This window comes from Trichosurus vulpecula, chromosome 1 (assembly GCF_011100635.1).
Source record: "Trichosurus vulpecula isolate mTriVul1 chromosome 1, mTriVul1.pri, whole genome shotgun sequence".
NCBI classification, from domain to species: Eukaryota; Metazoa; Chordata; class Mammalia; order Diprotodontia; family Phalangeridae; genus Trichosurus; species Trichosurus vulpecula.
This window is the reverse complement of record NC_050573.1, coordinates 95,160,075-95,183,994: the sequence shown is the minus strand read 5'-3', so window position 1 is coordinate 95,183,994 and position 23,920 is coordinate 95,160,075. Positions and strand designations below refer to the sequence as shown.

Genomic DNA, 23,920 nt, shown 5'->3' with positions numbered 1-23,920 from the left:
ATGTAAAGTTTTCCCTGATGAATACCATCTGTGAATTGTCACTAAATAACACAATAAAATAGGTGTAAATATGGCACACTCCTAGAAACACAAATTGCCTTTCATACTTAGCCATTCAGAAAAGAGTTGATGGCTAGGCCAATGAAAATGCCAGTGAATCAGAGGGGATTCTTGACCATCTGTTGTCACAGGCTGATCATTAGAGCCTCTTCCCTACTGGGAAAAACTGAGTAGCTAGACACATTTCACTGGCTATCCCTCCAGGGTAGAGCAGTGAGCTGAAAGGAGATGTGGAATTGTTCTGGGAAATGGCATAATTTAAAGAGAACCTCCTTCCCTGCAGGCTAATCTACTCATCCTAACAGAGATACATATGGGAGCTCTCCCCTCTGCCCTTGCCCCACCTTCCAGGTGAGCAACTCCATAGATGTGAAGGTTGGAAATGAGCAGAGTAGATGTCTCTTACCTCTTTTAAGACCTAAATCAGGGGTGGAGAACCTGCAGCCTCAAAGCCACATGTGACCTTCTAGGTCCTTGAGTGCGGCCTTTTGACTGAGTCCAAGTTTTACAGAACAAATCCTTTTATTAAGGGGATTTGTCCTGTGAAGTTTGAATTCAGTCAAAGGGCTGCACTTGAGGACCTAGAAGGCTATATGCGGCCCCAAGGCTACAGATTCCTCACATCTGACTTCACCAAACTGTAGCAATCTAGGAATATTTATAATATTTATAACCTTTTTCCAAATGAAATTCCCCAGGCAATAAAATATCATTTCACTTAATGTTAGGTTTTTTTTTTCTTTTTGTGGAACCAATAAAAGACGGTATAGGTGGTATGCCTGCATTGATCTATCAATCAATATTTATAAAGTATATTCTATTTGCCAGGTTCTGTTCTAAGTGCTACAGATATATGCAAAAGTAAGACAGTTCCTGGCCTCAAGAAGTTCATACTCTAATGGGGAAAACTACACACATACATAGAAGTCTATTAATAAATTTGTACAAAGTAAATACAAGCCTTTTTATTTATTTTGTTTAATATTTCTAGAGGGGAGCAAGTTGAAGGCATGAATGGGAAGAGAACAGGAAAGGCTTATATCCCAACTTCCTATATATTCATTTAGAGCTGGGCAACAAAATACTTGATGTCTCATGAAGGAGCATACTTCCTTATATCCAGAGACATATAAACTATGTTTCTTGGAATGTTGCATCAAAATCTCTGTACTGGGTAGGAGATAAGGTCTTTCTAGCATGAACATCTGTAATATCAATTAAGTTGGGACTTTCTTACTGTTTTAAAATGATTAAGTGTCTTTGATTGAGTCTTACTAGGTGCTACACCTATGTGGGTACGAAGCCCTCAGGGTTCTAAGGGGAGTTGCTAAGACCACAGCCAATAGTAGAAGCCTGAGTTCTGGTGTTTGATGACAGCTAAAGAATGTATAAAAAGAGAGAAAAGAGCTATTTGCTTGGGGCTCTCACTCTTGGAGGTGTGTTGAAGTGAAGGCTCTGGGAAGCTGTAGTTAAGAGGCCTTCAGCTTATAAACCCGAATGTTGGGACTTTGTTAAACTCTGATTACTATGCATTGAAATTTGAATCAGACAAGGTTTGCCTGTTGATGTTTGTAATTTGCATTTGCTTTGAAGTTCAGGGGGCTGGCTTTTCCCCCTGAGCTAACTGAATGATATTTGTATGCTGGATTAAAGTAAGATTGTTAACCCCTTAACGTTGCTTTCCTTAGTAAAGCAGATCAAAATAACCTATGCTGGCAGCCTTCTATGTGCTGGTTGCAGCTGCTAGCAGATTGTTGCAACAACATCTAAGATTGTCATTTTCCTAAATAGATGGAAAGGTCTTGTGAAAGGGGTTTGTTTCAATTTTTTTTGTTTTTTTGTTTTTTGTCATTGTTTTTCCAAGAACACAGGGGTGGCCACCTTGCTCAAGGCCCCTTGAAGAGTAGCTACCTTGTTATCTTTCACAGGCTTAGAAGAAACCTTAGAAAAAATCAAGCTTAGTACTAAGGGACTTTGCAGGTGAAGAGATTAAGGCACTAGATGGTTTAAGTGACTCATCTATCATTACATGTTTTATTAGAAAAGCTGGAATTTGAATCCCAGTCTTCTGACTCCAAACATGAATTCTTCCAACTATGTGAGGCTAGAAAAGCACCAGATATAAGACAGTCTGACCAAATGGACCTATTCTACTTACTTCCTTTCCAAATAGCATTCTGAACAGGTTTTCAGCCTAGGAAGGGTGAGATTAGGGAAAAATAATGAGAAATGCAAAGGCTGGGAGAACTCCGGAAAGGGTCATCACTCAAGCTTACCTAAACATTCTTTCATTGACTTCTTCCTCCAAATTTCTTGTATCACATGAGACTACTCCAAAGGAGCCCACAGGCTGGTGGGTAATTGGGAAAGTGTTTTGTTTAGAAGAAAGTCCAACCTTGGCAGGAGCTTCCTTAAGCATTGAGGAGAAAGGAAGACACGTAGCTGTGCAGGACACAGACAAATTAGCCACCTCCACAGCCTTTCTTGTGTCCAATGCCAATGCCTCAGTGGTAGCCAGATGGAAGTTGTTGCTATTGGTAATAGGTTTAGATTCAAAGTTTTCAAGGCATTGATAATCAATGTTATGGACCTCTGGGATATGGTTGACCACAGTGACTTCATTTAGATCTACTTCCTGCAAAATATGGGACCCTTCATGGTTAGGGGCATCATTACCAGTGGAAGCTCCCCTACTTTTCTCTGTGTTTGAGTCTGGCTTGGCAGTTTCTGTAGAGGGACTACAGGGAAATTCAGGCACCTGATGGATGGATTTGGGAAAATCCTTGATGGCTGAGATGTTGATACTAGAAAATATGTCATTCTCAGTCTTTGAGACCTCAGACTCAGCCTTTGGATTCTCCAGTAGACCTTCATTGGAAGCATCATCCTGGACAGTATCCACTTCAGAGACATGCAACATGTCTAAAGTCAGTTCTTTGGTTTTAGCCGTGGAGGAGTACTCAGCTCCACCAACATAAGATGTTTCATCCACCACGGGTTCGCTATAGCTAAAACTACAATGCCCAAAAAGAAAATGTGGATTATCATTAACTTCTGCTAAGTCCATGTAGCCCTTATCTTCCTGTGGGTGATCTGTGTCAAAAACCATCTCCACTAATGAATGGAAGACTTCACAGTCATGCTTTGGGGGGTCATTTTGAAACCCAGGAAAGTTCCCAATGGAATCTATGTTTCTGCCCTCATCTTGGTTTTCTTCAAGGTATTTCTGAAAGTGACCATCCAAGGTCTCCAAATTCTCCTGGTCACTTCTGGATATGTCATTGTCCTCTGCCAACTCCTCTGGGCTACTTATCTGAGGAGCTGAAACAGATTTAGTCAGCTTGTTAAGTGCCACCTCTCTCTCCTCTTCCTCAAAGGGCAAAGAGCTAATGGAGGTCAGGGAAGCTTGTATTCCACTAGGCAAGCTTGTATTGCTTTCTGTGTGACCACCTTCTAAGGAATTTCTATGGATAGCATGCCTTCTTACAAGCTGGTGCAAGACCTCTCGGTCACTGGGTAATTCCAGAGCCCTGCTACGGGCCTCAGACCAAGCAACAGAGCTTGGTTCACTCTCGATGCCCGAATCAGAGATAACTGAAGAAGACCTTTTGATGGTCCCAGACAATGCTGATAACACTTCATGTTCATTACTCTTTGGATCCCTTGGCAATGACTTAACATCCAATGGATCTCTTGGTGTTGGGCTTAATGGATCAATCCAGTTCACTGGATGTCTCAGGGATAGAAATGTAGTCTTATTCTCTTGATTCCCCTCCTTGCTTAATTCATTTAATACAACTTTGTCTGTGGAGACAACATTCTCAGGGTTAGGCGATGTAGCTACTTCATCTGACACAGTCCTGATGTAATTATCTAGAGGTGTCCTGGTCTCATAATGAGTAGCAATTACTAACCCAGGTTCACCATTATCAGGGTACTTATTGCTGGGGTTCATTTCGATGTATGTCAAGCAAGATGCCAGATTACCATCTCCAGCCACAGTCTGCTCAGATCTGCTCAAGTCTGATACAGATTGCGTTAAAACAATGTGCCTGAAGTCATTTGGAGAATCATCTGCTGAAGCTGTTGGAGGTTCTTGAGGTAAACCCATTTCATCTTGGGATTCACCAATTGTCAAATATACCTGAGATACTGAAGTAGGGGGTGAGTATCTGTCCATGGGTACTTCCCCACCTGTACCAGGACATAGATAGTCCATTTCAAAATTGCATGGTAAAGAAGCATCTTCCCTGAAAGTTGTTTTCTCAGATGTTGCATTGGTATTTGATTGCTGACTCTTCTCTTTTTCCTTTTGTTCTACTTTTGGGGTAGTTTTCACAGGAGCAACAGCATTTGGGGAAATCCCCAAATTATACCCTGAAAGAAAAGAAGTGAAATGTCATATTTTGTTTAGGTGAATTGTAGAAACTTTTAAGTTATCCTTACTTTTGGTAAGTCCCTTACCAAAAATGTCTACATTATGGCTTCATTCAGAGTGTTTGGTTCAGTTCAACTCAATTGAACAAACATAGATTCAGTAAAGCATCATAACAAGAGAGGGAGGAGGCTTCGATAATAAAGGGTCCCTTTCTTCAAGGAATTAACTGCTCTATGAGTCAGAAGACCCAGATTAGAGGTCTGGCTCTCAAGCTTATTAGCTCTGTGGTCTTTAAACAAGACACTTCATGTCTTTGTGGCTCATTTTCCTTATCTGTAAAACAGGGATAATGATAGTTGTGCTGCTGATCTCACACAATTGTTCTGGAGCCAAATGAAATAATATAAGAACATGCCATGCAACCATAAGGTGCTAAAGAAATGAGTGCTGTTATCCAGAATTGTGTTGGAGCCAAGGAAAGCCAATTGTTAAATTTTCAGTGTGAGCAGTTACCCCTTGGAAATCAGCAAATACTAAAAATCAGGGCTTGGTTTATTGTTTTGTTAATTATATAATCTTAGGAAAGTTATGAATAAAATGTTATTAAGCATGTTGTGTACTCTTTAACCCAGTCCCCCACCCCACCAAAGAGCCAGTTGTTAAACATTTACCAGCAAGTTGTTAAACATTTACCAGCACACTCCTGGTTACAGACGATATATAAAACTATGAAGTATTCCTCCAAGTTTTCATAGGGTCAAGAGCTGCAAATGACGTTAAAGATGATTTAGTCCAAACCTCTCATTTTAGAGATGAGGAAACTGAGATCTGGAGATGTATCTTTCTAGATATTCATATTACATCCCCTCATATAATCTGTGTTCTGACCAGACTTCCCTATTTGCAGTTCTCTTTCCATCTCCTGTCTCCTGTGTTTTTAACAAAGGCTGTCCCTTATGTCTGGAATGCACTCCCTCCTCACACCTGCCTCTTGGAATCCCTATTTCCTTTCAAAGCTCAGTTAAAATGCCAATTTCCTACACTTGGCCTTTCATGAACTCTCCAGTTTTTAATGTCCTCTCTCAAATGTTTTCTATATTGTGTATTTATTATAAGTGTGCAAGTTATTCCCTTTCTCCAGTAAAATGTGAGCTCAATGAAGGCCAAAATGATTTCATTTTGTCCTCTGTCTGTGTTCAATGCCGACCATGGTATTTGGTGCATAACAGAAGTTTGGTAATGTTTCCTGGAGTGAAGTTAAATTAAGTTAAATGAATTAATCCTCCCAAGGTCACACAACTGGGATCCAACCTTTGGTAACAGGACCACAGATTTAGAACTAGAAAGCACTTTAGATGTCATTGAGTTCAACTCTACCTTTTACAAATAAGGAAAGTGAGACTCTGATACATTAACGGATGTGCCCATCGTTACATACCTAGTAAATGTCTGAAGTGATATTTGGACCCAAGTCTTCTTGGCTCCAAATCCAGTGCTCTGCCTATCACTTCCCACTACCTTCTCTTCCATGTCCATTCCAAATCTGAGTCTTTTCATTCTTGCCCTTTACACATTACATAGGCTATATGCCTTCTAGATGGAAAAAGTGCCAAAATTCTAAAAAAAAGTCCTATAAAATGATGATGGCACATCTCCATCATTTCTACAAATAAACAGAAGAACTTACATTAATAAGGTCCACCAGTTACTGATCCAGGGCAAGGAAAAGAACCAGTAGGTTTTATTCAAGGCATTACCACTAGATGTCACACAAGCACAGAGAACCACTAGCTGATACTCCTTCAAATAATCTCAACAAATTTAGCATGCATCTCTCCTATTCCTCCAGGTGTTACAGGTAAAAAAAAAATGTTTTTTTAAACCATTGTTAGACCACTTTTAATTTCTTTTTAAATGGATATGTTCAGTGTTCCTATTGCCCATAGAACAAAATGAAAAATCCTTATTCTGACATTCAGTGCCCTCTTAAATATGGTTCCAATGTGACTTTCTAGCTTTATTTCATACTTTTCTGTTTCATTCATTCTTTGTTTTAGCCAAACTGACCTTGCTATCCCTAGATCTCATCTGGTTCACTCCCACCTTTCCAAATTTCTTCATACTGTCTCTGATAACTGCAACAATTTGAGACCATAGGTACAAATCTTGTCTCTGATGGTTACTACCTAGTAGAGCTTGAGCAACTGACTAAATTTTCATCACTGTGGTTCATACTGATTGGCCAATGATAGGTCTGAGACCAAGCATCCCTTGCTCATTGTTTGTTTTTTGATGGCTGAGTGAGTGTAAATAGCAACTGTTTTTGTTTTGGCCAGAAACTCTGAAAGTATTCCCTTCCCAGATCGAATCTTTTGTGAAGGAAAACTAGGCAATCTTTTGTCTCCATTCTTATCTACTCCTGAATGGATGTTGAATCAGACAAAATGAGACCTGGGAAAGACCTTAGCTCAAAAAGGCCAGAGTATCCCACTACAACTAGAGCCACGGACAGTGGTCCTAACCTATGCCTTGTCACTGGAGTCTGATGACTCTGGAGGAGAGAATAAGGCTGATGACTGGGCACAGCTCTGACTCACTTACATCCGATTTACCTACATGTCATGACATTACCCCCCAAGGTATCATTGGTCCTCTCAGCAAACAAAGGATCACAACAGCAACCTTTCACAGACTTAGGTTTATTCATCTATAAAATGAAGGGGTTGGATTAGAGGACTTCTGAGGCCCCTTCCAGGTCTAAGTCAGTGATGTTATATCAGAAGATAGAATTTTGTTCCATGAACAGATACAGTTAAGTCTTTTCTCATCATATATACTACTGCTTGGATCTTCGTAATTTGCAATACCTTTAGCTCTTCCTACAGTCCTTGAAGCCATGCTATTGACTCTGATGAATACTTTGCTCTTGATTTGAAGTTGTAACAACAATCTTGAAGCATGAGAAAATTTTGAGAATTTTTACAATATTTAAGCCCCAGACTTTCTGACCACTTGAGTGACAGAGAGGTTTCTCCATCAGACATTTTACCACTGAGCAACTGTTTAACAAACTGAATAAAATGCATTTCTAACACAGCTGAATCCTAAACCCAATACTGAAGAACTTGGTATATTTAGTTCAATAGTGTCCTTGGTTTATCCTACACAAGACTGTTGTCCTCAATGGCAGAGATTGTGTTGGTTTTCATTTTTGTTTTACTAGTGCAGGGCTCTTTAGATAGTAGCTTGCAATTGATAAATATTTGTTCAATGAAAATGAAATGAGGTTCACTGTAATGGGATAGAAATAATGATTGATGTATTATAAGATGAAGAAGATGAGAGAGAATATGGTGATACTATCAATTAACTGATTCTATATGCTTGTTAGTCCCATTGCTGCTCCTCTAGGACAAAGCTTTCTTTTCCACCTTTATCAAAACTATTGCAAAGGAATCATAATAAGTCTTCTTACCTCCCACTATCCTCACTCTAATCTATTTATCCATCTTTCATCATATATGATCAAATCACTCATTTGCTCAAAAACCTTCACAAGCAATCAAACAAAGTACCCTCTGAAGTCTGGAGTCACTGTGTTTCCATCTTTATTATGTGTTACTCCCTTCCATCAGACTGGGTTGCCTTGCAAACATGCTCTGAACTCTCCTAGCTCTAAGCCTCTTCTCATACTTCTCATACTTCTCATACTATGCCCTCTCCTTTTTCCCTGTTGAATTACTACATTCCTCTAAAGTCCAACTCAAATTCTTCCTTGGCTCCACTGATTAGATCAGGGATGGGAAAACTGTGGCCTTGAGGCCACACATGGCCTTCTAGGTCCTTGGGTGTGGCCTTCTGACTGAGTCTAAGTTTTACATAATAAATCATTTTATTAAGGGACCCACAGGCCACATGTGACCTCAAGGCCGTATGTTCCCCACTGCTGGCTTAGATACTAATGACTTCCCCCTTTGGATGTCAAATAGCACTTTGTTCTGTAATGCTCTTAATATCATTACCATGCAACATAACTTATTAAGACTTTTCTTTTTTATACCCCTTAATAGACTCTGAGAGAAATGATTATTATTAAATAACTAATTGTTAATATTGGGGAGCCACAGGATTTATCCCTCTCCAAAACCTTATTCTCTACTAGGCCAAACCAACACCTGAAAGACATTGAGGGGATGATGAAACTGGATTAACGTCCTCCTCAATCTTGTTCAGACCCCACCCAGGTGGGGAAGCCCATTTTGTTCTACTCAGGTTTGAGTGGGGATAAATTTTTTTGATTACATTGTGCTAGTCTGGGGGTGGTTTGTAAGTAAATGGCATGATCAACGTGGGAACCCCTAGCCTCTCATTAGAATAGGTCCATGTCTAATTAAAATATTCATCCTCTCTCATTACTTGTTAACCAATCAGAATCAATCGCCACCCTCAGGAACACTTATTCTTCCTAGGGTATATAAGCATTGAGTAGGTCCCATGAAAGCTCTTTGACATCCCAGAGTATCACAGACCCCTTTTATTAATTATTGCTAGCAGGATTAATAAGATGATTGATTTCCCAGAAATTATGTCTCTCAAACTTTTTATACATCACAACTGCAAGCTACAGAATGAAAGGAACTATGTCTTATTATTTTCAAAAATATCTTCTCCACTATTTTGTACTGGGCTATGCATTTCAAAAATGCTTAATAAATATATGTGGATTAATTACACAAATCACATGACTGATTTCTTGTTCTTTCATTGTACTGACTAGTTATTTCAGTGATTTGACCAGAGTTCATTGCTTAGGGTTGTCAGAAAAATAGCACCTTTGATCCTCGCACTTTAAATCATTTAAATGTAAATCTTTTTTCTTTGTGCCTTTCTAACGTTACTAACCTTTCCCAGGATGTTCCACATATCTATCCTCAAAGATGACTGGTAGGGTGTTCCAATCTCCATCAATATCTAGGCATTCTGCTGGGAGGGGAGGCATGCTGGTGAAGTATTCAGAATTCCGGACGTCCAAAGCAATCTGACTCTGTCTTTGGATCCTGAGAAATGCATTAGAAAGACAGGAAAGAAGTAAACAATTATTCATGAAGCAGTTAGAGGTTCACATATTGTTTTCCTTTCTGCAGTTCTTTGAAGTAGGTAGTGAACATATCATCAACTCTTTTTTACACATGATGTAGTAACACTTTAATTTTGTGAGGCCAACACTTATCTGTGATTTTGTTGATTCGGAAGTTGTGCCAACTGCCACCTATCCTTGTCTGCCCATCCTATGTAATTCTTTTCCATGCCCCCTTATATGTTCTCCAAAGGGAATGCACTCTGTGTACTGGGTCTTCCTTTCTTTGACTGGTAAAACTATCAGTGGAGTTGCCCACCTGTCACTCTTCACCCCCATCTTGTGACTAGCCTATCTTTTCTTTCTATTATGTTTCCTTAATGAAATCCTATATTCCTGTCTTTTTTTAAAAGTTTTCAATTGGTTATGTACTGCTACCTTCAGAGCTTGGTGGTAGAACTCATATGCATCATGAATTTCTCCATTGTTCTCTATGGAATATTCATTTTTAACTCCTCAATTACTATTGTATTCCATATCTCCCTGTCAAATGGTAAGGTCATAGGCACTGCAGAATTTAGAGTCAGGAGAGACCTCAGAGGTCATATGACTCAAGCTCTTCAATTTATAGATGAGAGAAATGAGGCCCAGAAAGGATAAGAGATTTTCCCATGGTCTCAAAGAAGTAAGCAGTAGAGCCAGAATTTGCAGCAAACTCCCGGTTCCAAAGCCAACAATCTTTGCTTTGTTTCATTGCTATAAATTGAGGTTTTCAGAGCATAGATTTAGAAGGAACATTAGAGGTCATTTAGACCAGTCTTCCTTATTGTTACAGATGATGAGACTATCGCCCAGAAAGGTAGGGCATTAGGCCAAAGTCACACAGAAAATACATGACAAAGCTGGTATTCAAACCAAGGACCTCTGACTCCAAATTGAGGACTCTTTCAAACTTGACCAAGGTCACATAGTGAGTGGTGAATCTGCACCTCAAATTCAGGCTTTTGACTCCAAGTTCAGTGTTCTTTCTAGTATATCACATACCCTAAGAATGGGCTAAGTGGGTTTAATTGCTACTAGTCCTAGGGGGTCTCTCTTGCCTCTTTGTGAATTTCAAAACCAACAGTTCAATATATCTCCAGCCTATTAAAATTGTATCTTGCTCTGGTTTCCCTGACCACCCTTACCCCTTCTAATTACTAAGTAAGTGTTAAGAGGAAATAAGATTGCAAAGGGGAAACTAGAAATTATGTGTGAACCACTGCTAAGATCAAAGGAGCATGATTTATACATTAGATCATATATATACTAAAATTTGCATCCTAATAATCAGGAGAAAACATCTAGGCACTGCTTGTCAAGGTTTCTGTTCCTATGACATGTGAATTGCAGATAAAATCTAGTCCTCCACAGTTCCAGACCAGCAGAATATCAAAAAGATGCTGATAACTTTGGGATGATGACTTTGGAGTTTTACCTATAACTCTGAGATGGTTTAGATACATCAATCGACTAACCACAAGATGGCACAGATGTTGGTCTGTTTCTACCCAAATATCCTAGAAAAATGAGTCCTCCAACTTTTGTCCTCTGGGTGCTCTTCCAACCCCTACTGCTCAAGAGTTCCCAACTCTAATGCAGGGTTATCTTAGTGCTAATCTCTGCCTTTCTCCCTCCCCATCTTCTTTCCCATGACACCTTCTTTCACCATCCCATTCCCTATCCCCATACCATATTCTGCCTCTGTGATATTTTCATCACTTGTCTCTGTGCCTTATTAAAAGTGTGATTTCTGCCCCCATTTCCTGCTGTCAATCATGGCCTTTCCTAGTAAGTATACAAAAAACCAGGCATGCCTGCCCCATTTCATAATTTCATAAATTAATTATCAATTCATCCAGAAAAGAAGGCCATTTTCTTTTCTGAATTTTTTTTTTTTCTGAAATGTGGAGTTTGTTTTCGGCAGCACTCAGATCTGTGGAACAAACTGATTCCCTCACTAGGAAATGAATAATCATGCCCTCATAAACCTGTTAATTCCTGTGCTTTGCAACATATGTAAAAATTATTTCTCCATCTTATTATTGGAAGGATTGGACTTTGAAATGCCTTTCCCAAGTACGGTTATTTTTGTGCTTAATCATCCACACATTGTACCTTTCAATTTGATTTGTTAACAACTACCTGCATTTGTGAAATAATTGCTTTCCATATAGCCATGTGGCCAACAGAAGGAACCAACATACCTACAATGGGTACTCAAGACCCTATGTGATTTGGTCCCAACCTTCTTATCTGTCTTTCCTTTTCACTTCCCTTGTACACAAATCTTGGATACTGGAAGTGTGGCCACCCATGTCCACTTTCCTCAGACTTTTCTGTCTTGATCCACCCCCATTTCCAGCTTTTAAGTATTACCTTTCCCCATTTTAATATAAGCTCCTTTAGGGTAAAGGTTGACTTTTTTGCTTGAATTTTAATTCTAAGTACTTGGCACATTTTCCGACACATAGTATATGCTTGAAAATCCTACTGAACCATTATTTGTAATTAACCATTAATTAGCAAAAATTTCACCTTCCCCATCATCGGTGTTCCTTATGATACTTTTCCAGATCACTTTGGACCTTTCATGGCATTTTGTTTGAACTGTTCAAATGAATTTAGCATATGTTCATTTGTATTAAAGTTATTAGTAGGCATATAATGTACTTACTAGGCAGCAAGCTTCAGAAGAGTGAGAACAATATTTTATCTAAACTTTCAAACCTCCCCCAACAAGCACCTTATTCTTTGCATAGTAGATAATTCATTTACACTATTGAACAAAATTAGATCACACCTATATAGCTCTTTGTAGACAACAAAGCACTTTATTCATATCTCTGAGAGGTAGCATTGAAAAAAATGTGTCATTATCCCCATTTTAAAGAAGATATTAAATGTGAAGGGATTAGAATTTTTTAATGAGGATTATTCCAGTTCATCCATAAGATCATATCTACATGCAGACACACCATTGCTGTGTTTAAATTGTTCTAAACCACTGCCTGCTGCCTTACCTGCCTGATGCCTGAAATGCCATTTGCATGCAAATCTCCACTTTTGCATGCAGAACAGAAGAGTTTGGTAAACTCAAGCTGCTATTCGTGAATTCAAATAGGGTAACTATATACATCAATCATGTGGAGAGCTATGTATGCAATTAAGGTATATACAGAAGGTCGTTCCCAAAGGGAATGCATTAGTCTTAGTTGGCATGTTCAAAAGCCAATTTAGTCAGAAGCAGAAGCGTATACTATTTGAGGGTGTGTGTGTGTGTGTTGGGGGAGGGGAAGGTGCTAGTGATACATACAGAGCAGGGGAAGCTTTCCATCTTCAGACCTATCAGAGCACTTGGCCTGATAATGTAGCCTACAGCCAGATAGGCTAGATAAAATGATAAAGCACTGGGCCTGGAGTTAAGAAACATGAGTTCAAATCCAGCCTCAGGGAATTACTAGCTATGGAACTATAGACAAGTCACTTAAGCAGTGATTGCCTCAGTTTCCTTATCTGTAAAATGGAGATAACGGCAGCGCCTATGACACATGGTTATTATGAAGATCAAATGCAATACTAACTTTCAAGCACTTAGCAAAATGCCAAGTACATGGTAACCTTTTAGGAAATGATGGTTACTTGTTACCTGTTAACTTTCAAAAACCAGAGTCATGCCTGTACCACAATGAGATATGAAAAAAGGACTTTAGGTATAACTTTAGAAGCTATTGTGTCATGGCTCCTTTGTGGTTAGGAGGAAATATGACTCTAGTTTCTTTTTGTTTAAAAATTCATTAAGGCTAAGTTCTAGGTATCTTATTTTCATGTATTTCATAGAAGGCAATATATTACACATACTAGAAAGAGGTGTTTCCACACCAGGAATCACAGAATCAAAGATACAGAGTAGGAAAAGACTTTAGAGATCATTCACTTGAAGTAACTCCTTCATTTTATAAATTAAATCTACAGAAGTCATGCAACTTTCCTAAAGCTAGTAAGTTAGTAAGGGGCAGAGCTAAGGATTTGAACCCAGGTCTTTGTACTTTAAATCCCATAATCTTCAGCGTACTTTGTAGTACAACATGGATCATGGTTTTCCCTGCATGATAAAATCACAGGAATGTCCATTCATATAGACAGTAGATGACTAAGTGGATAGAACACTGGGTGCTGTAGTTAGGAAGACCTGAGTTCAAACCAAGGCTCAGACACTTAACTAAGCTATGTGACCCTGGGCCAGTCTCTTAACTGCTGCCTGCTTCAGTTTCCTCAACTATAAAGATAAGAGTAATAATAGCACCTATCTTGCAAGGTTGTTATAAGGATCAACTGAGGTAATCTGAAAAGCAATTAGTATAGTGCCTGCCATGTAGTAGACACAAATGTCTCTTGCCTCCCCTTTCCTCTCCTGCCTCCCCTTCTCTTGTCTTCATTTCTTACAGATAAGGACTGGAAAGTAATTGTATATACTCTACATTTATACATATATGTATATACACACATATAAATGAGTGTATATATAAATATATTATATGTGTGTATATGTATATTGTGTGTATCATATATATTCCTCTACACCAATGTCCCACTTTTGACACACACTAGCTAGCTAAATGACTCTGAGCAAACTGCAGAGAAAATGGAGACCCGTGAAAGGAGCTTCCTCATCCATGTATTCTCTATATCAAGGCAATCATAAGTCTGATTCCTATCCTAAACCAATGGAATAATCAATCTAGGGGTTAAAGCATGGAGGGGAGTCTGAGGGAAGGGGAGATGGAGGAAGAAAAAAGAAGGAAAGGAGGGGGTGGGCAGCAGACATTGTGGTGTAAGGGGAATACCCTTGGAAAAAGGAGAGAATCTCAGTTAAGTCCTGCTTCTGATACCAACTGCCCATGTGAAGCTGAACACATCAGTTAACCTCTCAGTGTCCCAGTAAATACTTTAAAAATGTGAAGTTGCAGATAAATATACAATCTAATGCAATACAACAGAACCAAATCTAACATATTAATATGCATGTACTATTTAAATATATGTATTTATTTATATGTGTATGAAAAGGGACAATTTGTACAATATAATGAGATATCACAAAGTGTGTGTATCTATTTTCTATATAAACTCTATAGAATAATGGATAATCTATGGAAATGTTATCTCTACTACTATAACCCTAAATACGCTTGGCATAGGTTATAGTCTCATTGCATTGGGCCTGGTTTATTTAAGGCATTTGGGGTATATAAGATTTATTTTAGCTTTTTGAGCATGTTTGTTTTTCCAGTAAGCACTAATCCACTGAAGGTTAGAATAAAGACTTCTTCCCCTATTCTCCCCAAGTCTTGGCAGGTGTGAGCCATGGTCTGGATTGAATAAGATTAAATATGATGTGCACAAATGTAAATGTCTCTATTTGAGTTTAAAATAGGTTGAATGCACAGGTAGGTGGTGGAGGAAACATGGAGACACAATAAAAAACACCTGGGTATTTTAGTGAACAGAGAGATTAATTTGAGTCGACAGTGTGATACAATTGAGAAAAACTAGTATTGCTTTCATTGAAGCATCTCAACCACAGTGAGGGAGATGGCAGTCTTGTTGTAAGCTTGTACTGTCAGACACATTCTATGTGCCACATTGGGTTGTGGGGAGACACTGACAAGTAGGTAAGTACTCGGAAGATGAAGAACATGATGCTCAAACCGTGAGTTATGATTATACATGGAACAAGTTGAGGAGGTTTCACCAAGAGTAGCAATTTTCAAACTGTGGTATAGAGATCCCTGAGACCTTTTCAGGTCTGTGAGGTCAAAACTATGGCCACCATATCATTAGAATGTTTTAATTTCTAATACAGCAAATATCAATGGCTAGTAAGGTGTCTTTGGGGTTCTCAGGCAATTTTAAGAATGTAATGGGGACTTAAGACTAAAAAGTTTGAAAAGTGTTAACCTAGAGTATAGAAAACTTGGGGCACATGTTAGCTCTCTTCAAATGGCTGTTTAGTCAAAGAGGGATGGATCTCATTTTGTGTGAATCAAAGATAGAATCTATCAGGCTGAAGGATAGAAATAACAGAGAGGCTTGTGGTTATTGTTTGTCCTTTGTCCTAGAAGAGGACCATGACATCAGGAAGGTGATGCGATTACTAGCAGGTGAGTAGGATTTAATTGAGGCAGGGCTGTGCAAAGTCACCAGCCTCACTGTCTCCTCCAGAGCCATCTGGGTCCAGTGACAAGACATGAATCAGGACAACCAGAGAAGACCCCAGATGCAAACAGGTTGGCAGACTTTGACATAAGAAAGAATTTCCTAACAATGAGAACTGTTCTTTATTATCTATCTTGAAGTAGTAACTTCTGTGTCACTGAAGATTTTTAAGTTGAGTCTGGGTTACCATTTGTCAGGGAAAGTATAGAGACAGATTGATGCTTCAGGTGTTGAACCATGAGACCTTTGAGATCCTTTCCAATTTCAGATTCTGTGATTATCAGAGATATAATGTTGTGTTGTGTTGTCTTGTTTATATGAACATTATGTAACTTAATAATAAAAAAGCATGTTTTCAATTTTTTTTTCAAAAATTTCCCCCCTTATTAAGTCATTCCAACAAAGGTAACACAAACACATTCATACACATATGCACACAAATGTATTTAAATACTGGTGTCTAAATGTCCTAACTGTCAAATGAATTGAATATAACATGTCAAAGCAAGATGTTTTACTATCTAAACATTTTCTGTGGATGCATGGGTATGAGCTTTTTGATTTTTCAAGCATGGGGTTTGAGTCTAAAAAGCAATGTATACATGTGTATATGTGCATGTGTGTGTGTGTGCGTGCATGCGTGTGTGTGAGAGAGACAGACAGAGAGACAAGGAAGGACAGAGAGAGACAGAGATACATATATATATGTATATATATATATATATATATATATATATATATATATATAGAGAGAGAGAGAGAGAGAGAGAGAGAGAGAGAGAGAGAGAGAAAATAGAGACAAAGAGATAGGGAGAGACAGAGAGGCACACAGAGATGTAGACAAAGAGCGACAGAAACAGAGAGAGAGAAGCAGAGTGAGACATACAGGGAGACAGAAAAAGAGAAGGAGAGAGGGGCAGAGAGAAACAAAGATAAAGACAGAGACACAGAGACAGATGGGGAAGAAGAGGAGAAGGATCAAGAAGAATAAAAAGAAGGGAATGAGGAGGAAGAAGGAGAAAGAGAAACTGTGAGTATGTGTACAAGGTGAAATTAATGTTTTAAATATTACTTGAAAGACTTGGTTTTAAATGATGGAGAAATCCCTGTATTTTCTAAATTCTATTTAGACAGATTTCATCTTAATTCACTTTTAGATGTGATTGAAGCATACTGAAAGTGGAAAACAATAGAGGATTTTTTCAGGAGCAAAACTAAATACACTTTTAAAAATGATTACCAATCTCTCACTGAATAAATCATTGAGAAAGGATGATGTTCTTTACTGTCAGATTATTAGTTTGCAAACTATGATAGTGAAGGGGCATGGGGTAGAGTCAAGGGATCTGGGGCCACCTTCATGATCTGATCCTAACATGATAACGTGACCCTGTGCAAGGCCCATCACTACTGTTGGTCTTAGTTTCCCCACTTTTTTTTAAAAATGAGAGAACTGGGCCTCATGAGAGATGGTTAAGGTTTTTCAGTAGTAGCAGGTGACATGATTAACAATCCATCTGTGTGGACTACATGACTTTTTTTTTTACAACTAGAATTCAGGAACCAACTCAAGTTCACTGGGAAAGAGAACTACTATTTAAGAATAATGTCAGTTCCTACTTTCTCTTCAACTCATAATCTTAGAAAATTTCCTGCAGCATTTGGTAACTATGTGGTTTGCACATCATCACACAGACAATTTATGTCACAGGTGGGACCTGAACTCAGGTCTTCCCATCTCCAGGTCCAGCTCTCTGTCTGTTACATCAAGCTGTCACTCTTGTTACAATTACCATCACTAATCAATTCCAAATTTGCTAAAATGATGCCTGGCAATAGTCAATTACACAATAGTGGCGGAAGGCAGGTGGTAAGTCTCCCCTGGGATGCTAATTCATGTATGAACACCAATTTGGCTTTTTTTTAACTGTTAAAAATCTCAGGTGGGACATACCCAGCAGTTAGGTATGCTACATTTGGCAATAATTTTGTATTGTAGAAGCTTGGAGCCTAGATTATCTCTAATATATCTTTGGGTTCTAATATTCCAGGTTCTGATATTAGGATCTTAGATCTAGTTCTTGAAGAGACATTAGAGGCCATTTAATCTAACTCATTCTACAAAGGAGAAACATTAGATTTAGGGAAATGAGGTGACATGCCCAAAGTCACACTGATAGTAAATTTCAGGGTGGTTTTTGAACCCAGGTCCTATGTAGGGTCAATGTCTTTTCTACTATACTGTGTTCCATCGCCATCTATATTCCAAGGTTCTTTCTCCTTGTGTTATTATAAGATTTCTGGATAATAAAAAGAAGAGAAAAGGAAGACAAAGAGAGGGATGACAAGGAAGAATAAGAGGAAGAGAGTAGAAGACTTTATTTTTAGGGGGTAAACAGGAGGGGAAGAACAGAGAGGATAGAATTTGGAACCCAAAATTTTAAAAAAATGTTAAAAATGTCTTTTACATATACTTGGGAGAAAGTAAAATATTATTTTAAAAAACATGACTTTACCAAGCATTTAATTAATTAGTTAATTGATTAAACATTTCTATTTGATTATTCATGTTGACTTGAGGAATAAGATAAGTACTTAGCAGAGAATAAACGCATCTTTGAGAAGCAACAATTTCACGATTCCATTCTCCACAACATTTCATGTCCCACCCTGCAACCTTGATGATGTTTTCCTTCTTTTAACTTTATAAAAGAGGAGGAAAAAGGAGAGTCATTTGCATTCACAATTAGGGATCTTCTCAATTCTTAAGCTAAATTAGTTTAGCAAGATACTGAGTACTTTAGTGTCATGCACAGATAAATCTGCCCCACTACTTGCTTCTAAATTATTCTTTAAAGAATAGTGGTTATGATTCTAAGGAAGGCAACAATTCTCTTTGATTCAGTTCTATAGAATTATGTTAAATTTGATAAATATGTTTGGCTTATATGCCACCCACTCAGTTTCTTCCTGTGAAATGTTTGTTTGAATCTTTCCTGGAAAAGAAAGGAAACCTGGATACATGGAAGAGGGAGGACAAACTCACATCTTCCATAGTAAGAGATTTAGAAACAAATGTCCTTGAATAATTAAGACTTCATCTCTTTTAGATGAATCTAGTTCAGACTTTCAACATTTTTACTTTAGACTATTTTATTAGCTGTCTTACCAACCTCCTTGTCTCCAGTCTGTGCATCCTTCAATCTATCATGTATATAGTTCCTAACCTATAGCTCTGTTTGTCTTCCTCCAATCTATAAATGTGTAAACATATGATTCTGACATTCATAACCCTCTCCAGTTTCGATTCAATTTAGCATTTGAAGTTTATCTCATGTTACTTGTGTTTATATTCTCTTGAACGAGAACATTCATCATTTAGTCCCTTATTTTGGAGCCTTTGGCTATATCATTGAAATCACATATGTAATCCTCTTATTCAATATCTGAATCTACTAAAATCATTGGTATACTTATTAACAGGTAGTGATTCAGGAAAAATATATATACACACGTATACATACAGACAGACACAAACATACCAGACATACTTTTAAGTTTAATCAACACTATTAATATTTTCTCCATCACTTTTTTAAATCAAGACAATTAACAAAACACTAAATCAAGCCATGATTTGTAGCTTTTGATGATTTCTGAGGTGAAAATTTTCACACTGAAAATTTAATAATAGGTTCTCACGAGGTGGTTTGAGCTGGACCCTGCATACCCTTGACAAGCCACCTTTTTCATGAAGCCTTCTCTGATTTCCCTCTTCAGGCAGAAATAATGTATTCTGCATCTACTCCTCTCACAATAGTTTGTGCCTTTCTTTTGTACCTATATTATTCTAATCTATATTACCACTATCTGCATACACATCTTCTCTCTTATGCCAGGTTATAATTTTCTTGAAGGCTAAGGCTATACTTTATTAAACTATGCTCCCTCAGTGGATAGGACATGGCAAAACATGCAGCAGAATCTTGGTATAACTGTTTTGGGTGAATTGGCAAATTAAGATAAATATATGTGAACATATTTATATGTAATATTATGTTATATATAATCAATTTATGTTATATATGATATATACTACTTATATTTATTTTATATATTTTCTATATGATTTAAGTGTATACATCTATACCTACACATATACACAGAAATACACATGTATTTATATATGCTTGAATATATGTGTGTGTGTGTGTGTGTGTATGTGTGTGTGTGTGTGTGTGTGTGTGTGTGTATAATTTGAGGGCATAAAATTACTTACACACTTTCCTGAAATGTCAGGACAGAAAGCTTTTGATGTTCCATGTAGAAGAAAGCCTCTGAAAATCTTCTGACCTAGGAAAGAAAATGATAAACCATTTTAAACCTAGGAGTTCTCCCAAAATGGACATTTTGGTTGGCTGAACCTCATCATAACACTTTTTACTAAGTATTTAAATTTTCCCAATCAATCATTTATGTTAATTTGAGGAGTAACATCGGTACCTAGCAAAGGAGAACTGTATCTTTGGGAATCACCAATATCCTCATTTTATTCCTCACCCTTTTCAACCTGGGTAATGTGGTGATGTTTGCCTTTTCTTTTTGCTTTATATACAGAAATATCCCTGTACCAGGATTTATGAAACGGGGGTCCTGACTCTAATGTTGGTTCACTGTGTTATCCTTAACTGTTCTTCTCTGGGCTTCTGTTCCTTCCTTTGATAAATCAGGTTGCTGACCCACTTGAAGTCTTAGATTCCTTACAGCTCCAATGTTCTGTGTTCTATACTACAAGAGGCATTCTCTTCCTTGGAGAGGATGGGAGCAGAGAGCCCCTTTGAAAATCTAGTATACACAGTTATATTGTGAATATATGTTTCTGTGATCTCCTTTCTGAGGGGCAAATTGGGGTTGCAAGCACATTCCTTCTCCAGAGCAGTACTTCTTTCTATACTTTTGATTGTTCTTTATTTGTTTTTCTTCCTTATGGCCTTGGGGTGTTGGATCATTCTTTATTCATTAACCACACATCACTCAAGCCCCTTGGGATCTAGGAATAATACTTATTTATAACCAATCTTCATCCTATTGTAGGTGTTAAAATATTACAAGGAAAAAGGACTTCTTTGTGCTATTTTAAGGCAAAAGGAAGATCAAAGATGGGGAAAGATGCAGTGGATGGCTCAGTGATTTAAAAAAAACAGAACTGATCGATTATTTCAGTTTTTTGTATGAAGTAGAACAATATCCAAATTGGAAACAGAATTCATTTAGATGTTTAACAAGGAATTGAAATCTATGATAAATGAAGAGATAGAGAAGAGACCATCTCCCTTCAGAGAAGAGACCATCTCCCTTCCCTCAATGAGCTTAAGCAATCAGGCCTGGACAAGCTATATCCCAGGGTACTGAGAGAACCAGTGGAGGCGATTATTGAATCACTATCTATAACCTTCAAAAACTCCTGGAAAATAGGAAAAGTACTGTGTACCTGAAGGAAAAAAAGAGTTGTTCTTGACCTTAGCTATAAATAGAGACTAAATAAACATATGCCAGGGAAGCTTTAGAAGAAATTCATTTCAGGGAGCAGAGCCAAGATGACAGGGTGAAGCCAGCAAGTTTGCCAAGCTTTCTTAACACATCCTCTCTGCAACTAAAAAAAAAAAGTACCAAACCAAATTCTGAATGAGAAAGCCAAAAGTAACAGTGAGTCCTTTTTTAAGCATGGTGTAGTTTAGGAAGAAAGAAAGAGAAGTCTGCACTGAAGTGGGCGCTGGTCAAGAATGTGGCGCCTTCATTTTACTGATGGGCATTTGAAACCCAGCAAAGTAAAATGACTTGCCCAAGGTCAAGAGGTAATGAGCAGCAAAGTCAGGATTCAAAATCTATCTTCTGACTTTCAAATTACTGTTCTTAATGTTACAACACACTCCTTCAGACCTCCAAGTAGTCCTGTTATCAAGAAAGGAAAACATGATGACAAGCCTAATGTTTTGCCTATCATGTCCCATTTCCTTTCTAAAATGGAATTCCCCAGTGGATAAAAGTTAAAACTTAAGAAAGTGAATGCTAAAAACTAAAAACAAATAAATTTATTAAAAATAATGGAATTCTCCAATTGTGTTTCAAATGCTGGTGCCAATGGATTTGAAAGAGACAAATACAATGTGTGCCTCCTTTCAGCTTCTAGGGCCTAAAGATCACTTGTAGATACATGGAAGAAATTCACAAAGCTATTTTCTCTCCTTACCCTTAGAGCATGGTGTTCCTTGTTGAGATACGTTGTAACTTCAGGGTTCAGTGACACCACTTCTAAGAACTGGGTCCACAGTTCCAACAGGTGGGAGCAAAGCCAAGTGAGATCCTTACTTATCTGCTCAGCTATCTTCTCCGGATTGTTCATCAGCTGGGGAGGAAATGAATCATAAGTCAAGACACCAAATCCTACTGGTCCCAACTCTGCAATGAAGTTCTCTCTAACTGGATCCTTAACTAACTACTCCACAAAACAAAAAAAAAACAGACAAACAAAAACATCTATTGCACTATTTCATAAAGATTGGTATAGTGAAAGAGTCCTAAGTTTGGAAGTCACAGGTTATAAGATTTAGATTGCACTGTGTAGAGGTAAGGGTCATCTCTCTAAGTCCAACTCCTCCATTTAAAAGAAGATGAAGCTGAGATAGAGAACAATTAATCACTTAGCATCTTAGATCTCAAATTTGAAGGGATATCAGGGGCCATTTCATCTCAAACTCTAATTTTAGTAATGAGGAAACAGTGGTCCAGAAAGATTAAGTGATTTGGCCAAGATCACAAAAGTAGTTAATTTTTATATGAAGACTGAAATCCAGATCCCCTAGTTCCATCTCTGGCATTCTTTCTATTTGAATGTAATGTACTGGAAGGTAGGATCCGTTTTATTTATATTCAGTCTTTATATATTGATACCTTTGAGCCAGCACATTTGCTTTATTTGGCCATACAGCTCAGGTTAAAGCAAATGCCTGGGTTTGGGATTTCTAGAAAATTTGTACTTAGGAAATGATACAATCATGACTTTTATTTTCATGTGATGCAGCACACAGGCAAACACATTATGTATATATGCTACAGCAACATAAACAGACAGAGGTTTGATCCCACATATGAGAAACTACCTCCAGCTGGGAGGGTGAAGGAGTCATATTGGGGAGGGAACACATTCAAAATTGGAGTTCAGGTGGCAAGATTATATACCCTAAAAATGGGTGTGGTAAACAGGACCAGATGTGTGAGGGAGCATTCCTAATCAGACCCAGGTAGAAAAGTTCTCAAGTTCCCCTGCTAATACCAGGTTTGGATGAAGCTCGAGTATGGGGAGTTTCTTTATTGAGGCCACAAACAGGTGGGATGATTAACCAACCCAGCCTAAGGAAAATGACTCAAAGCCCTGTGGTAGTCAAGAGTTCATCCCATCAAGCAACTGGCAGCCTCATCTGCCTGACATAGAATTAACAGTGTGAAAATATAACTGACTGTTTTTCCTACATGTTTCTATGGGCATTAGGACTATTTAACTTAAATGACTGTATTTGAGTTCTCTCCTTATAATAAAGCATCAGACTGTAATTAAACAATAACATCAAACAATATAAAGTTTATAATTGTCACAACCTTACAGACAAGCTTTATAACTAGCCAGAGCTTAGTGAATCTTTGTTAGATTGTGTCACATTCTTCCAATCCTTGTCTGCTCAGGAATTCACCCTACAGCAGACCCAACAAAGGATTATACAGCTTCTGCTTGACGATTTGAAGGGATGACCAACTAAATAGCCTCAAAATCACAATTATTAGATGTGTAAGGTCAGGCAAGTCTTTGCATATCTCTGAGTCTCAGTTTTCCAATTTGTAAAATGGATGGAGTAAGAACTAGGTGATCTCTGAGGTTTCTGCCAATTTAATATTCTATGAGGCAATGACAACACGATGAAAGTATGCAGATTCTTTGACCCAGACATACTGAAACTAAGTCTATACCGTAAAGAGATCAAATAAAAATGGAAAAGACTATATGTACAGAAATATTTATAACAACTCTTTCGTGGTGGTAAAGAATCAGAATCTAAGGGGTTGTACATTAATTGGGAAATGGCTGAACAAAC

At 38.0% G+C, this 23,920-nt stretch overlaps 1 protein-coding gene across 1 annotated transcript in view; it reads right to left on the bottom strand.

Annotated features, from left to right (window-relative positions):
• Positions 1 to 23,920, bottom strand: part of FAM135B (family with sequence similarity 135 member B) — a 231,562-nt gene that overhangs the window by 25,827 nt on the left and 181,815 nt on the right. The window contains exons 9-12 of the mRNA XM_036741454.1: positions 22,024 to 22,179; positions 20,053 to 20,126; positions 9,341 to 9,495; positions 2,337 to 4,437 (exon numbers count right to left, since the gene is read on the bottom strand). Of these exons, the coding sequence (XP_036597349.1) occupies positions 2,337 to 4,437; positions 9,341 to 9,495; positions 20,053 to 20,126; positions 22,024 to 22,179 (2,486 nt within the window). The remainder of the gene's footprint in view (positions 1 to 2,336; positions 4,438 to 9,340; positions 9,496 to 20,052; positions 20,127 to 22,023; positions 22,180 to 23,920) is intronic.